The following is a 17,979-nucleotide window of genomic DNA, read 5'->3' as shown; positions in this document are numbered from 1 at the left end:
TTATCGACAGCGTTTTACCTGTCCATACGGTTGTGGGTTTACAAGTTGATGGCTGACATCTTCCTCTCTGCTTCAATAACTTGTTTGGGATTCTAGAGTGAAAAGTTACGACAAAGAATGTCTCTCCAGTTGATTTCTCCCAGAATGTAGACTTTTTAGTTTAGCCTTCACTGTTCCATTTACCTGCTTGGATCTCTGTGGACACACAAGACTGCTCTGATATTCATAATCTTATTCAAAGTAACTTTGTTGGTTGGGGTTTATACATGACGCTGCAGTCTTGCAAGCTCAAATTCGTTACAGCAAAGTTTCAAGGAGCAGTTTCCAGGGGACTTATGTTTATGCTTTTGTTCATGCTCAAGGTTTGTTGACTGAAGCTAATTCTGTTGGCCGTTCTAATGAACTCGTTGTGGCTGCTTGGAGAAAATAAGTTAGTCATTATAATTCTTTTACTGTAAAAAGAAAATAGGTCTTGAAATGTTTACTGTATTAGATAGTTGAAGAGAAATATTTTATTCAAGAACATAAATGCAATAAGAGAATTAGGTGTTTAGATGGTTCATTTTTTTATTTTTTGCACTCCAGACCTAAATGTAAGGATCTTGATATAATATAATTTTCTGATTTATATGAAGTGAATGATTAAAGTGTTGTATAATAAGCGGTATATCTTTTTGAATTTCTAATGCTTTCTTACATCAATTTGAGTTGAAATAACATCTTTATACAAAAATAACATCTCTTTTTCTGTCTTCATCTCTTTCTCATACACACCAGCAGTGCTGCAGTGGGGATCTCCAAAAAGGGCAGGTATTGCCTTACACTTTCTTGATTACAGCAAGATAATTGTCAATTTGTCTTCATTATTAGTGTCCAAAAGTAGCATGACTGCGGAATGAACAATATTACACTTGAGGAGCAGATGATTTGATAATTTCTTCTGGGCAAACAATAGGCCTCAAGCTTTCGCTGTAGTTTATTCACGTATTCTTCTTCTGCTGATGCACCTACCTCTTGCAATACTCTGAACTATGACTTCTCCCATGCCTTCTCCAAACCCCTCAATTAGCCCTCCAATGAACTCAATCACCACCTGAGATGCCAGACGAGCTGCCGTCCCCAGTGCACTCGGCTTCTCAGGCGTGGGAATGCCATTGGGTCCAAGACCATTGATGAGGGGCTTAGCGCACAAGGCATGAAGATGGTATTCGCACACGGTACAACGGTACATTCGACCTGATCTCCTCTTGTTGCACTCCCCACAATTCGCCCCCATATTGGCACCCGACGACGTGCTGAATGCTGGCAGCAGTTTTAATGGGTGGGGATGGATTGGGAAGTTGATCTCAGTGGAGAGCATAGCACAGCACGGGTGCATCTGGAAACTGCAGGCCCTGCATCTGAAGGTAAACCCTTTGGTCGACTTTCCACAAACATCGCACCTTGGCCACGAGATCCCACCTTTTGCTGATATAGATACACCAGTTAGTATACACTCAAATCAGGGACACAACTAAAATAAGACACAGTATCAAGTCAGTCAGAGCCTCACAGGAAATGTACATGGTCATTGTATAATTCTTGGTAAAGCTTGTTGCATGGTTCTGTATGCATATGTGTATACCTGGCCTTGGTTTGGAATGGAAAACTAACTGGTGTTGGCCGTGGAGGGGGTGGTTCTTCAAGAGTGGCGGAGAGACAGCACAAAACTCATGCAGCTGAAAGTCACACTGCTGACATGCAAACCTCTTGCCGGCTCCAAACTCCTTGCAGCCGGAGCAAGTAAAGAGCTCAGGCAGAATTAGTTCCGTCAAGGGGTGCTGGGAGTGGGCGTAATGTGTGATTTGTTCTCCAACGGTGGGCTGAGGAGAGGTCGGAAATTCTACCATTGAGGAAGACCTTTTCATGGGGAGAGATGTTTGGGATTTGATGGAAGAATTTCTTGTCATCTCTTCGATTTTCTTGTCTGTGAAATTCCTGAAACACAGCTGCTCACAAGGCACAACTGATGGTGCAATTTGGGAGTGGGGGAATATTATTTATGCTGGCTATAAAGTGGGGGTTTTCTTAGCATCAAACTCAAACAGGAGACAATGCACAGTGGTAATATATATGTGCAAAGTATATATCTGACATTTTTTTATCTCATCACCTCTGGAGAGAGATCTAAGTTAATGGTTGAATCCAGATCATTGCATATCCCTTTTCCTTTTTATTTTTTTAAAATCATTATTACAAGAATTAGCCTTTTACCCATCATCTTCTGTTTCAAATATTCTTCTTTGTTGGAAAAATTACCTACTCAATATTTTTGTTTGGCATGCCAACATCCAATGAAGCAGTGAACTTTTGGTTTTAGGATTTATAACTTTTGGACACATCTTTTACTATTACTTGGAATAATTTCTGCAAAAATTTTGTAAGATCAGCTTATAAGCTACTAAAGATAAGATGTTTAAAATCAAACTCACTCCTTTTATTTTTATTATATGAATCTGCAAAATCATCCCTTATCATTATGATCTTTCTTGTACTCAGTTATACCTAAATACTCAAGAAATCAGTTCTATAGTAACATAGATATAACATCTTACAAGCTATGACATTAAGCTATCATGAAACTTGTAATTTATTACAACACAACATAGCTCATTAGAGATGGGAGTTTTTCCAAAGTGTACTAACTTGTTTGGGAAACAATGTAAAGTAATGGGGTCCGAAGATGCCTAAGACAAGAAATGGTAGACATATGTGCCCCAAAGTCAAGGTTTATCTTTTTTGCTTTAGGAACTTAATTGGAATGTAACATATGAAAAAGCATGTAATTAAGCAAGAAAATATGACTTTTGCAGTTAAACTAATTAGGATGGATGGAAGAGAATCCAAATGTTGGAGGAGAGAGTTCTAATATTCCATGTAAAGTGAGAAAAATGTGGCAGCCTTTATTAGGTGTTTAAAGAGGCCAAGATTCATCCCACACTTTGCCCTTCCAAAAACCTCATCATCTTCATCTCTGATTGTTTTTCATTTTATTTTTATAAAAATATAATATGCTCTGAGTTGTAAAGCAGCAATTCTCCATAGTAAAACATGATTCATGATTAATTGGACCTTTCATTTTTGGGCACTGACACTGTTCCATGTTTGAATTTGTACTTCCCAAATGATTCTCCATTACTGATAACTTCCTTTTGTATTTATCAGAAGATACATCTAATAATGGGCTAATTTGGAGTTTGATTAGGTACGTGTAAGAAGACATGGTGATTGGTGGATCTAAAGTAGAGCATATGTTTGAATTTCATATAGATAAACTAATATTATGTTATGATTGGGGATATCCTAATCCAGCCGCAATATCAAAAAATACCCTTAATGAAGGGTATCTTTGTAATTATAAAAAAGGATCCACGCCCCATCTGTTGGAGCGGGTCGTCCGACCCACTTCAGAACCCAAAATCAGAACCCAGAAGGTGGATGCAATATAGACCGTCCGATCCAGAAACCCAACTGCGTGGATTGTAACACGTGGTCCAAACAATAGTGAACATATTGACCTTATAAATAATTCGACACGTATCATTTTTAGATAAGTGGCATTTAGTTGCTTTCGACGTATCTATCTTAGTTCATACATTTTTATCTCAACCAAACTAACTTGAGCGTCGGAGGATCGTTGTCTGGACGATCCCGACGAGCCTCACGCTCGTGTCTTGTCCTAAGGGCCCTACATCAAGTCTTGGGATAGTACGTGGCCGTCAACAGGATTGCTGTAAAAGGTCGCATATTTCGATCAAAATCATTTGGAGCCGTTTGTGGGAAATTCTGAGGATCATCACCTTAAAGGATGGAGGGAACTTCGAGAGGAAATGTGCATACAATAGAAGACATGCAAAGGCAAGGAGAACTGATCGTGCAATTAACTAGGGAGGAGCTATAAAAAATGATAGAAGAAGCGGGAAGGGATGCCATTATGGTATATGAGAGAAGGACTGTGACACAGTTGGGGAAAGAGGCTGCGAAGAGGCAATTGTTCAAGGATAGAGATACTGAAAAACTATCAGAAAACGCGAGCGCAACAGCACCTGTGAAGGGTCGCGAATCAGCTTCCTCAAAAGTGGGATCGAGAAGCCGATGAAAGATGAAAAGAAGGGAGCCTGCTATCTTTAGAGCTGAAGTGGATAGTATGGGAAGGCAGATCGAGTTATTAGCCAAACAAATCGATGAGTTAAAGAAAAGGGGCGAACTCGTGGCTCACAATAGGAACTCGCCTTTCAATAACAAAATATTGACGCAAGTAGTAGACCCCAGTTTTCGAAGGACCCTCAGGAACATGTCTCAGCATTTGAGTTGGTAATGAATTTGTATGGACGATTAGGTCCAATCATGGCTAAGTTATTTGTTACGACCCTCACGGATAAGACGCAAGAATGGTTCACAAGTCTACCTTGTGGGAGCATTGAATCTCACCAGTAGCTGTTGCAAAAGTTTAAATTCCATTTTGCTAGTAAGAGAAAACAAAAACGGTCTGCTACTTACTTATTTACTATAAGGCAGAGGGAAAATGAGTCATTGAAGAGCTTTATGGGGAGGTTCAACAATTAAACACTAGAAGTGCAGGATCTCAGGATTGATATGATGGTAAGCATCCTAATACATGGGCTAGAGAAGGGATCCTTAGCATCTGCATTGGCTCGAGATCCCACCCACAGATGTAGAACGTCTGATGGCCATGGCGCAGAAATATATTGATAAGGAAGAGATGAATGCAATAAAGGAGGGAGAATGGCGCAATAAGGGGCGCGATAGAAACCATGACCAGGAGAGAGAAGGAGGAAGCAAGCGAACCAAATTCGACAAGGGAAAAGAACATCCTTACCGACCCAAATATCACAACTACACCCCCTAGCGATGACCAGAACAAAAGCTTTGATGATGGTTGAGAAGTCAGACGTATTAAAATAGCTGCAACACACCAGGTACACTCCCGCCAAAAAATACCATAACAAATATTATAAGTTTCACAAGGAGAGGGGGCATGGCACCAAAGGTTGCTGAAAGACGCAATTGAGAGGTTGGTTAGGCATGGGTACTTTAGAGACAGAATATTGGGCGAACAAAGAAGAGATAGAAACGAAGTGGGAAGAAGCAGATCGAGGAGCAGGGAAAAGTTCGAAAACAGAGAAGAGAAGAAAGGATAGATGTTAGGGCGAACACGCCAGTGAAAGGCGTGATTCACACAATAGCTGGGGGACCAACCAGGGGAGATTCTAAAAGTGTGAGGAAGCGATATGAAAGAGAAAGTAGAGCAAATAGAAAAGCGAGTTCGTGATGAACATAGAACAGGAGGAAGAGATCGTCTTCGGAAGAGGGGATTTAGAGGACGAGAGGGGATCGCACAACGATCCTATGGTAACAAAAATGGACATAGTGAACTTCACGGTGCACAAGGTGTTGGTCGACAATGAAAGTTTGGCGGATATTATCTAGGATGTGCTGAGAAAGATGGGGCTTGATAATGTAAAATTGGATCGGTGCAGACACCCCTAGTGGGCTTTAGAGGAAGCGAAGTAACATCGAGTGGCACTATCGAACTCCTGATTTCTATAGGAAACGAGCTTAAGAGGAAAACCCTGATGATAAAATTCCTGGTAGTAGACACACCTTTTGCTTACAATGTCATTCTCGGTAGATTGAAGTTGAATGCATTTAAAGCGATAGTGTCCACTTACCATCTGAAAATAAAATTCCAGAAAAAAAAAGGAGTAGGTGGTGTCTTGTGATTGCAATGAGGTGAGAAGGTGCTATAACTTGTCCTTGAAAGGAAATTGACCAAACGAGAAGAAAAGGAAGGTGGAAGAAGATCACAATCTGAATGAGTCAGAGAGGATAAAGCCTAATGAAGAGCATAAATTGATAGAGCTCGTCGTAGGGGAGGTAGACAAAACGACTAGAATAGGGGCTCAACTGGGTGAGAAGTTGGAAAAGATGATGGTAGAGTTCTTAAGGGAAAATGCAGACATGTCCGCGTGGAGTCCATCATATTTTAAAGGAATAAACCCCGAAATGATCGTGCACCAGCTAAATGCGGACCCGACTGTGTGACATGTTCAACAGAAAAAGAGATTGTTTGGCGCTGAGAAAAGCCGTGTCATTAAACAAGAAGTTGATAAGCTCTTGAAAGCAGAACATGTTTCAGAGGTGCAATATCCTAAATGGTTGTCCAATGTGGTAGTTGTGCCGAAATCATCCGGGAAGAGGTGTATGTGCATGAACTTCACAAATCTAAACAAAGCATGTCCCAAAGACCCTTATCCGCTGCTCAGGATCGAGATGTTGGTAGATTCCACGATGGGTTACGAGCTGTTATCCAGATGGATGCCTATCAAGGGTACCATATAATTTTTATTGCGGATGAAGATCGAGATAAGACCTCCTTCATAACTGATGATGCGATTTATTGTTATAATGTGATGCCTTTTGGTCTGAAAAATGAAGGTGTTACTTACCAAAGGCTAGTCAACAAGATGTTCAAGGAGATGATAGGTAAAACCATGGAACTCTACATAGATGACATGCTGGTAAAAAATGACAAGTCGGAGAATCACTTGGTACATTTGAGACAAGCTTTCAACATCATGAGGACATACGGGATGAAATTAAATCCCGCCAAATGTATCTTTGGCATAGGATGAGGAAAATTCCTGGGTTATATGGTGAGCGAGCGTGGATTGAAGCAAACCCTGAGAAGATAGAAGCCATCATGACGTTGAAATCACCCAAGACGATCAAAGGATTGCAAAAACTAACGGGTAAGATCTCTTCTCTTAATCGTTTTATTTCATGCTCAGCAGATGGAAATTTACCATTCTTTAAGGTGTTGAGAAAAATAAAGGATTTTAAATGGGATGATGAGTGCGAGGAAGCTCTGCAAAACTTAAAGAAATATTTGGCAAAGCCACCTTTACTCACAAACCCTAGAGGAAATGGGGATTTGTATCTGTATTTGGCTGCATTAGAGAATGTAGTGAGTTCGATGCTAGTGAGCGAATTTGAAGGCATCCGAAATCCCATATATTATGTCACTAAAATGCTGCAAGAGGCAGAGAAAAGATATGCGGAGATCGAAAAATTTGCTCTAGCCTTGGTTGTCACAGCCTGAAAATTGCGACCATATTTTCAAGCCCACTGAACACGTAATGTCACGACCGGAGGCATCTAGAAGATTGGTTAAGTGGGCGGTGGAGTTAGGTGAATATGACATAGCTTTCTAAACGCGAACAGCGGAAAAGGCTCAAGTATTAGTAGACTTCAAGGTCGAGCTCGCCGAGGAGCCTATCTCGAAGACGATGGAAAAATGGATGTTGCACGTGGATGGCTCCTCTTACGCAAGTAATAGGGGAGCAAGAATATTGATATAGGCCCCAAATGGAATTGAAATCGAGATCACCACTAGACTATCTTTTCCTACCACGAACAATGAGGCTGAATATGAAGCTGTGATATTGGGGTTGGAACTTGCGCATGAGGCAGGGGAAAAAGTTTGGAGATGTACACGGATTCCCAGTTGGTCATGATGTAGATAGAAGGAACATATGAGGCAAGAGAAAGGACTATGACTCTGTAAAGTATATGGCCCAAATGATATTAAGATAGGCCCAGCTGAGTAAAAGCCCAAACCCACCAGGCTGCCCACTACCCGGCTACCCGACCCGGTCCGCTACCCGGTTTGCTCACTACTTAAACCACTACCCTAACCCTAATCTGCTATTTCCCACTTCTTCTCCCTTGCGCCGCTGATACCTCTCCTCTCTCTCTAACGGCTATGAAATCCTCCATGGATTCTCCCCCTTCCTCTTTCTTGTTCTACCGGCGATTTGGAAGGAAACTTTCCAAAGCCAATACAATGGCTTTGCTGGAAAGTTTCCTCCTCCACTACTCTCTCAATCCGCCGTGAACCTATATATATCCAGCCCCCTTTCTCTCGGAATAAGCAGAAAACGAGCCCCCTTTTATATCTCTCTTATAAGAAACCTTACAACAAGTCTGTGTGACCGATTGTGAGAGAAGAAATCTCCGTGATCTGTGGCTCGGCTGAAGGTGGTGTAACCGTGGGTTCTTGGTGCTGTTACTCTCGGTGAGTAAGTCTTGGTGATAAGACTCTCATACCTTGGTGGTTGGGTCTGGCGACAACCTGAGCCGATTTCTCTTAACAGATTAGTTCTTCTTTTTCATATTTCTCTTGTTTTGTTTTGTTATAATTTCATATCTTGGTTTGTATTAAGGAGTTCGGTACTCCATTGCTATACCTTGTAATAGTTGATAGGTATTTGGTAATACGAGATACCACTGGGGTTATCCACCCTACAGACTCTTTATCAAAAGAAGGCAAAGACTGATGGAAAAGTTCGGTAAATGTGTCGTCCAACAAATCCTGCGATGTGAAATGATAGGGCAGATGCCTTGTCTAAATTCGGGGCAGTAATGATAGGTATAAAAGATCGTAAGGTCACTGTAATGATTCGAGAAAGGCTGTGATCACAGAAGGATCGCATGTCGAGGTGGTTAGCGAAGACAAGTCATGGAAGAGTGAGATCGTGCAGTATCTAAAAGATGGATCTCTACCAGAGGACCCTGTACAAGCTAAAAAGATAAAATTCAAAGCAACGCGTCTCACGTTAATATCAGGTCAGTTGTATAAGAGAACCACTGATGGACCATTGTTGAAGTGCCTAGATGATGAAGCGGCTAAATATGTGATGAGGGAGATCCACGAGGGAAATTTTGGAAACCATTCAGGTGCGAGGTCACTCGCTTAAAAGATAATGAGGCAAGGATACTTTTGGCCGTCAATGGTGAATGACATAAGAGAGTACGTAAAGAAATGTGACAGTTATCAAAGGTATGCATCACTAATACACCAACCAGCGAGCATGATGGAACCAGTCAAGATCACATGCCCATTCGATCAATGGGGAATAGATATAGTGGGACCTTTCCTTCCTGCCCAAGGACAGAAAAAATTCATAGTTGTCGCAGTCGAATATTTTTCAAAATGGGTCGAGACGAAAGCAGTCGCCAGAATATCTGAAAAAGAGATGATCAATTTCATTTGGAATACCATTTGTAGATTTGGCATCCCCAGAATATTTATCTCGGATAATGGAACTCAATTTCAAGGGAAAAGAATCGTGGAATGGTGTAAGGAACTAAAGATACAACAACGCTTCACAACTGTGGGAAATCCACAGGCAAACGGACAGACCAAGGTCGTGATCGCACTATATTGTAACATCTCAAAATCAGACTGGAGTCGAAGGGGTCCTGGTTTGATGAATTGCCATGAGTGTTATGGGCATATCGAACGACCCCGAGAACGGTAACAGGTGAAATTCCCTTTTGTCTTATTTATGGTACTGAAACTATTATTCCAGCAGAAATAGGAGAAGAATCTCAACAAATAATGTCGTACAACCCTGTGACCAATGCAGCGGAACGAAGCTTCGATCTCTTCATGATCGAAGAAAAAAGGGATGCTACTTACGCTCGAATTCTTCACCACAAAGGAATGATGATGAAGAGTTACAACCAGCGAGTGAAACTAAGATCGTTACAAGTAGGCGATCTCGTGTTGAAAAAGGTATAGGTGTCCCGTCACGTTGGAAAGCTAGATCCAGGACGGGATGGACCATACAAAGTAGTTGAGATCAAAAGGGAAGGAACATACAAATTACAAGACATGTAGGGGCATGACTTTGCTCGCTCGTGGAATCTACGGAGTTTAAAGAAGTTTTATGCTTGAATGAGAGGTTGTTCGTGAAGTGGGAAAGTGTTGATTGAAGAATGACGATCTGAAAAAGATCGAATTTTTTTAGCTTGAAAAAGGCCTTTAACTTCTACAATGATCTGAAAAAGAACGAACTTTTTTTAGCCTGAAAAAGGCTTTTAACTTGTACAATAATTTGAAAAGATCGAATTTTTTTAACCTGAAAAAGGTCTTTAACTTCTACAATGATCTGAAAAAGATCGAACCTTTTTTAGCCTGAAAAAGGTCTATAACTCGTACGATGATCTGAAAAAGGTTGAAGTTTTTTTAGCTTGAAAAAGGCCTTCAACCTATACATTGATATGAAAAAGGCCATTGTGCTCCTTGTGATCCGAAAAAGATCTAAACTCGAGCCTGAGAAAGGGCATCATATTTCTTACAATCTGAGAAGACCAACATACTTACGATTGCAAAAAACTTGGGGAGAGTTATCAAGGTATGTTACTATAAATAAGGTACAATCTCCACTCACGATATTTGCAAAACATATATGAATCTAATTAAAGGATTAGAATTGTTCGATAAAAGAAGTCAAATATCTTTACAAAATTAAGGCCTCAAAGCTCAACAAAATGAATCGAAAAATTCGATTACAATATACTTCAGTAGGGAATCTCTATATCATTCAGCAGGGCAAAATTCATCCTCTTGCTCAAGAGGAGCGACTTCTTCTGGAAAAGGTTGAAGGTTCCCATCAAGCGAATGATCGTTCAACGAACCCACCTAGAGTGGCAAGCTGAGCCTTGCACTTCTCGGAGCCATCATGGAAGAAGTTGGTAGCCTTGATCTCAATAGCTACTTGGAATCTGGTACCTTTAAGAAGTCGCGAGCAACTTGAAGGCGCGAGGAGGCGAGAAGATCTCTATGTTCATCTAATTAATTTAATTGAATTTAACCAAAACTTAATTAATTTTATCAATTAAATTCTTGAACTTTCCATCATATTGGATTTCTACGTAAATAATTATATTATTTACTTACACAAGTTGATGAATTTTTCTTTAAATTATTCATCATTTTTAAGAATTAATTCCATAACTAATTCTCCCACTCAATAGGGGTGTAAATGAGTCGAGCTCGACCTTTTTTGGTGAGCTCGAGCTCGAGTTCGATTTTGTGTGGTATGAGCTTGAGCTCAAGCTCGAGCTCGAGCTTGATTTTGAGTGGTATAAGCTCGAGCTCGACGAGCTCTTATAGTTCTAGCTGGAGCTCGAATCTTACCTGATGAGCTCGAGCTCAAGCTAAATTTAGCTCCAACTGACTTCGAGCTCCTCGAGCTCGAGCTCGTAATACCCTGCTTTAAATTATAATTCTTAACACCTATATAACAATTTATTTTTAATCAACAAACCATTTACAGGAATATCAAATTTTTACATAAATTTATAAATAATAAAACAGATTGCATAATACATACTATATTATAAATATAGCAAAATATAGTATGATATTTTTATTTATTATTATAAATACAAACTACTAATTAGTTTAGTAGTAATATAATTAGTAAAATATACCAAAAAATATTCATACTGGAATAATTTAAAATTGTAGAAAAGTATCAATTATCTGGAATAATGCAATTGAAATACATAAAAATATTTTATAGTTGAGATTAATATATATTCACCATCTGCAACAAATTTATATATTTATAATTGTTACTATTATATTGATGCAACTATCATCTTACATTGTTGAATAACATGAGTTTATCGGGCTATTAAAATTCAGATAAAACCGTTATATATGATCAAACTTACAAAAAAATAAATTTAAAAAAATTTTAAATTTATTGGATGCACGGATGTCGAGGTATCATACTCGAAACATAAGAGTAATCATTCAAGATGGTATATCATTGAATCAAGCCGTGTGATTTTAAATCATACCGTCTGATATGATCTAATGGACATAGTTTTATATATATTTAAATTTGGTATGAATCTAGTGTCCTAATTTTAGGATATAGTAATTGTTGATTAAACTTTTTAATCTCATTATATATATATATATATATATATTATAAAATAATAATAACATCATTATTATTATTATCATTATTTTTAGATTAATTCATAGGAATCATTAAATTTCGACATAAATTTATAAGTAATAAAATAAATTGCATAATGCATAATGTGTATCTTGATATAAATATAAAACTCAGAAATAGATAAAAAAAAATTATAAGTGAATTACTTTTCAATTAAAAAAAATGTATAACACAATACAAAAATATATTAAAATATAACATAAAGTTTATATGTGTTATATTAAATAATTATTTTATGAAAAATATTATAATTTACTAAGTTGTTGATTAAATATATTTTTGTATAAAGATTAAATATATAAATAAAAGTACCATAATTTGTTATTATCCAAAATAAAATATATGATATTGATTAATAATTATAATATATGGTCAATTTTGAGTATAAAATTGATAAAGTATTGAATATGAAATTAAATATATAAAAATTTTAAAAATAAAAATATATATATAAAAATAGAAAAAGCTTTCGAGCTAGAGGGAATTGAGCTTGAGCTCGAGCTGAAAATCGAGCCGGCTCATGATGCTTGCGAGCCGGCTCAACTCGTCTGTCACCCTCTAGGATTTAATTTTTTTTGTTATTTAAGTTTTTTAATATTAAAAAAGTAAGAAAATACTTTACCATTTAATAATAAAATATTATAGTTAAATAAAAATAAGATTGATATTGATATTATATTTACTTAAAAATATAAATGCAAGATATTATAAATTATATGACTACAAATAGTCATTACATTAACAAAGAAAATATCAATTATATATCTATATTAACTAGTATAAATGTACATATATTATTTTATTCAAAAGTTTAGGTAATAATTCGTTATTTTTTTTGTTATTGTAAAAAAATTATGTATTAGATTTTTATTTGAAATTAAGCCAATGTGTACTAGTTATAAATTTTGCATTTTGAAAATTTTTAAAGCAAAATATGTCAAAAAATAATAACTTATTTGATTCTAATAGTACTATGTCCATTTTGATCATTTTACCACTTAAAGACCTTATTATTCCAACACCCTAACATCTTATAAGATGTTTTCACATCTTAAAAGTTTTAACATCTTATTTTATCCAAATACTATATACCAATACGGTCCTTCCATCTACTATATCTCGATCTTTGTTTAGGGTAAGAAGTTGGTCATTGGTTCCTATTTTCAACTAGACAACTATGCTTATGAACCCTAATGGTGTTACTCCATCGATCAACTTAGGAAACCCTTTCCTACTTGATCATCAGCCGTAGGCACAGACTTTACGAGTCTAACAGTCCTCAAAGTTCATAGGAGATCTCGATATCATTAAACGATAAATGACAGATTCTATCTTGGATCTCACCATCCTCATTACATTATCTGACTACACTGGATAAGACTTATAATGAGCATGTCAAAACACAATCATCTTTTTTCAGGCCCTAGATACAACTATCACATATATGTGAGTGCCGTAAATTCTCAAGTTTAAGGATAAATCTCATACTACCGGAATCGAGGAGTATCAGTCATACCGACCAAGCCCCATGTGTTTCCATATGATGAGTCTTCGTTAGTTAGTTCATTTGACTTGACAGTCCATGCAAATCACCCATTAAGAATGTATAGACATCCCATGTCTGTCATCACTGAAACGTGACACCTATGCAATCGATACATTTCTTAGACAAGTCTTTATAGAATCTCGAGGATCTCGACTTGGAATGTTCCCAACCCTCAGAAATTGATTTCATAGCCATCATCCAATCTACAACCTAATTTCTTGGGTGTTGATTTGTGGGCTCTATTGTAACCTATCAAATATATGGTAGTAAGCACGACTAAGGTTTGCCAAATGAAAACTTCTGTGTTCATTATACTAACACTATATTGAATAAGATTGTCATCTACCAATAGATATTAGGGGCCAACCCGTTGGCTTGTTGGACTTCGATTCCAACAATGATACAATTATTTTCTTTAACCTTAGAGTAGATACAGTTCACTCTCATTAACACTAAAGACAAAAGATAGAATTGTTTTTTCAAACTTTATATGCCATTGCTTGAGTACCTGTTTCAGTCTATAGAGTGAATTAAGAAGTTCACAAACTTTATGCTCGTTCCCATAAGCTACAAATCACTCAGGCTGATCCATGTATATTTCCTCTTGGAGTTCACCATATAGGAATGTATTTTTAACATCCATTTGGTGAATCGAATGCTTATACACCAAAGCAAGTGCAATAAGCACTGGATCCTAGTTAATCGAGCTATTGGGCAATAAATATCAACATAATCTATTAACTTCATTTTTTTAATCCCTTAGCATCCAATGTGGCTTTAAACTTATATATGGTCCCATGAGACTTTCGTTTCTTTTTAAAATCCACTTGCATCCAATAGTAGTACACTCTGGAGGGAGATCGACTAATTCTCATGTCCTATTAGAGATTATGGAGTTCATCTCGCTTTCAGTAGCTACCTTCCACTGCTTGGCTTCAAATGAAGCCATTACATCTTTGAAGGTTATAAGATCGTCCTCGATATTGTAAGTGATAAAGTCACTTCCAAAATCCTTAACGATTCTGGGGCTCTTACTTTGTCTAGGTTCATCAGACTTATCATGAGTTGGACTCAAACTACTAGAACCAACCTCCACATTTGTCATCTTTTTCACATGATTAGGACTAGAAGCGGAGGTTAGTGAAGAATCTAAATGAACACTTTGAGGTATTCCCGACTTCAAAGGAAATACATCTTCTCAGATCGTGCCATCATGGAATTCAACTATTGTATTAACCTCTACACCTGAAACTTTTAACTTAATAATAAAAACTGTATGGCATAACTTGTTTGTACATAGCAAGCCGTACCGCATCAGTAGTCTTAAGACCTAACTTCTTTCTCTTGTGTTCACAGACTAACATTCTCACACACGAAAGTATTTTATGCTTGATTCTCTATCTTAAGTCGAAAGGTTTGCTCATTTTGTGTTTCAAATGAACACTATTCAGAATATGGCAAGCCACAGTGAAAGCCTCTCCCCATAAATACTTGGACAATCTGGAAGCTATTAACAAGTTGTTGGTCATGTCCTTAAATGCTCCATTTTTCATTCTACTACTCCATTTGAGGACAATGAATATGGAGGCGTTTCTTCATAAATAATGCCAAAATTCTACAATAAATGCACTCGATTCATGTTCTCCCCTATTAGACCTTGGATTTTAAGTTTCTTACTAATTTGGGATAAAATAAAATTTTTTAAAGCTTCATCTTTGTTTCTAATGAGATAGGCATAACAGGTGCCTACTGCAATCATCTATAAAGGTGATAAGATGTTATCTGTGATTCCTAGTTAAAAAATTCCATTGAACTCACTAATGTTTGTGTATACTAAATCAAGTATTTCTGAATTCATGTCTACTAAATGATAAGGCTTCCCTACTTGTTTAGCTTCTATACATATAGGACTTTTGTGTCATCATTCAACATTATAACTCAGAATTAAATTAAAATTTATAATACGTTTGATATAATCTAAATTTAAATGACCTAACCTACTTTGCCACAAAGTAGATAATTCAATATTCAACACAATGGAATCAGAAACTAGTATTTTATTGATCAACACGAATTTTGAACAAGTCGTCAGCTAAATAGCATTTGCCAACAAAACTATCAAATTGTTGAATTACAATTTTATTCAAATTAAAAGTAAGCTCATAACCCCTACTAACTAATATTGGATTACCAAATATATTCCTTCTAACAGTGGGTACATGGTGCACCTTCTTCAAAAACAAAACGTGCTTTGAAGAAAACTTTAAGTCCATGCTTCTACCCCCAGTACTTCAGCTGGAGTTGCCCATGCTAACTGTTTTCCCATGGATGGCTTGATAAGACATAAAAAATGATTTATCATAAAAAATGTGCACGTTTTTCGCAGTGTAAATTGACCAATCAAACGGTTCACAAATAGTTAGAAATTCGGGGTTGTACAGAGACATACCTTTTAGTTGCTCCTATGTTGGCCTTTTTAGAAGGACAATTCTTAGCAATGTTCAACCTGCACATAGTTCCAATATGGTTAGTTTGCTTTTTATTTTTTTATGGCCTTACCTTTACTGCTCATTTTCGAATTCACATTATTGAATTTATTTTTCCCTAAAATTAAATTAGGTCTTGATTGATGTTCAACCGGTATCTTATGTGGGTCATTCCTATGTTCCTCCACAATACTTATAGCCACTATGAGATCATCCTGAGAATCTCCTTTATTGACGTTTGTGTGTTATGCCAAAACTTTTTCAAGACTTGAGAAATTTGTCAACAATTGACATGACTAGAAACTCTTCAGAATGATTCATCTCAATGTTGGAAAAAGCATGCCTAAGATTAATTATCTCATGGGTGTTAGAATAGGTGACCATCAAACCAATTGATTGGATTATTGTAAACTATTCTGAATGATCTTTTATTCAATAAAATGTTAATATTGACGTGGTTTAGATTTTTGCGAAAGGATGAAATGAGAATTTTACCCACGACACAATAGCTCACTAGATGAAAACATGTTTTTCGAGGGGGTCTCTTGGTAGGTGTGCTCACAATCAGTGAATAGTAAATGTTTTAAAAAAATAATATTTTTAGTATTTATAGTAGTGTTGAAAGTTATATTGTATGATGGATTGTTTGTGCTTACCATTTGCTTCATATATGTTAAATTATTTTTTTACCATTGCAGGTGAATGTTTTTTTACCAATATACATCATACAGCCCCCCACTCTCAAATGAGTTACTGGATAAGTAAGTTATTTGAGAGTAAGAAGACACAAGTATTTAAAACTTTGATTTAGCTTGAATAACTATTTAGGTTAATATTTAACAGTTATTAGGCCTAAGATGTGTTATAGAAGCCCAATATTATTGTTGAAAGTGGCCTAAGTTGTTGGGTCGGTGGTAGGGAGGAGGTAGGCTCGAGTTTAGGCGCGGACTCGGATTTGCCAGAAACTCGAGTTGGTGAGGCAAAGGTGGCCTCGAGCTCAATCGCTGGCACTCCATGCCTCGAGCTCGTGCAAGTGCCTGCCTATCAGCCTGGGCTCGAGCGCTGCTTCTATGCCTCGAGCTGGAGCAGTTTGCTTGCATTCCATGCCTCGAGCTGGAGCGAGGGAGGGCTCGAGTGCAATGGTTGGCTTTCTATGTACCTTAGGGGAAGACACACAATATCGCACACTCTGGGTTTCGAACCCATGTTAAAAAGATGAATAATGAAAACCTCCACCAGTCTACCACCAAGTATATTCTATTTTTTTTTTCTACTCTCACCTATTAATTAAGGTTATTCAGAATTCTTTCATGTGTTTTGAGGGATTTCAACGTCTTCTTCAAGAGATGAGACTCCTTGTTACAACTCTTACATATCATAACGAAGCCCCCCAAGATCTTGGAGAAGGTGGAGCGGTGCTTTTTTTATTATTTATTTATTATTATTTTGTTATACGGATGTTGCCTCTTGGGGTGATTTTACCACTCACTCACACTTACACAAAAAGTACCTGAAGATCATAACCACCTAAGGCATTTATCAAATTTTATCAATCATCCACTCATTTTCTCTCACTATATCCCCTCTTGTAAAGTAAATCAATCCCAGACCAATCTTGCTAACGAGATATATTGAAAGAAAAAAAGAAGAGAGACAATGCAATTTCTCCTATCCTCTTATTGCTCTTCATTTCAATAAATACTCTTTCATATCAGGTGACAAAAATGAGAATACACATCTATGCAAGCACACAAAAATATTACAAAGGATATAAATAGACCACAAAGACACACAATACCCGTAATGAGCATAAAATATTGCGAAACTATGGTAACATCCTGTACGGAAAAAAGGGTTGTGTAGATAAAAATGAAGACTTAGAAATTGAAGGAGAATAGCAAATGTAACAAGAGAAAAATGGTATTCATTGGTGCAGAAGATAAAAGCAACACCTCACTTTTTCTATGTTCAAAATGAAAGTAAAACATATTCTACCGTGATCCACCCCCCCCCCCCACACCCACACACACACACCCCGCACATGTACACGCACACCCCCCCCCCC

General features: G+C 37.2%; 1 protein-coding gene across 2 annotated transcripts; it reads right to left on the bottom strand.

The window, feature by feature from the left end:
• On the bottom strand, window positions 789–2,204 carry LOC105178156. 2 transcript variants are annotated; one of them, XM_011101546.2, is made up of 2 exons: window positions 1,553–2,204; window positions 789–1,467 (listed from the first exon to the last, which is right to left on the bottom strand). In XM_011101546.2, exons 1-2 carry the CDS (start codon window positions 1,947–1,949, stop codon window positions 977–979), a joined length of 888 nt encoding a protein of 295 aa, XP_011099848.1. In that variant the 5' UTR covers window positions 1,950–2,204; the 3' UTR covers window positions 789–976. The 2 variants fall into 2 exon arrangements, with proteins under 2 accessions (XP_011099848.1, XP_020547126.1); XM_020691467.1 differs by having other exon boundaries at window positions 791–1,467; window positions 1,625–2,202.

The sequence above is a fragment of the Sesamum indicum genome, linkage group LG2 (genome assembly GCF_000512975.1).
Source record: "Sesamum indicum cultivar Zhongzhi No. 13 linkage group LG2, S_indicum_v1.0, whole genome shotgun sequence".
NCBI lineage: Eukaryota > Viridiplantae > Streptophyta > Magnoliopsida > Lamiales > Pedaliaceae > Sesamum > Sesamum indicum.
This window is presented reverse-complemented; position numbering and strand designations above follow the sequence as displayed.

Excerpts from the sequence above, each read along its gene's own strand:
- LOC105178156 (XM_011101546.2), bottom strand. The coding sequence starts at position 1,949 with ATGACAAGAAATTCTTCCATCAAATCCCAAACATCTCTCCCCATGAAA. Across the intron at positions 1,468-1,552 it reads AATGACCATGTACATTTCCT|CAAAAGGTGGGATCTCGTGG; the intron begins GTGAGGCTCTGA and ends TATCTATATCAG.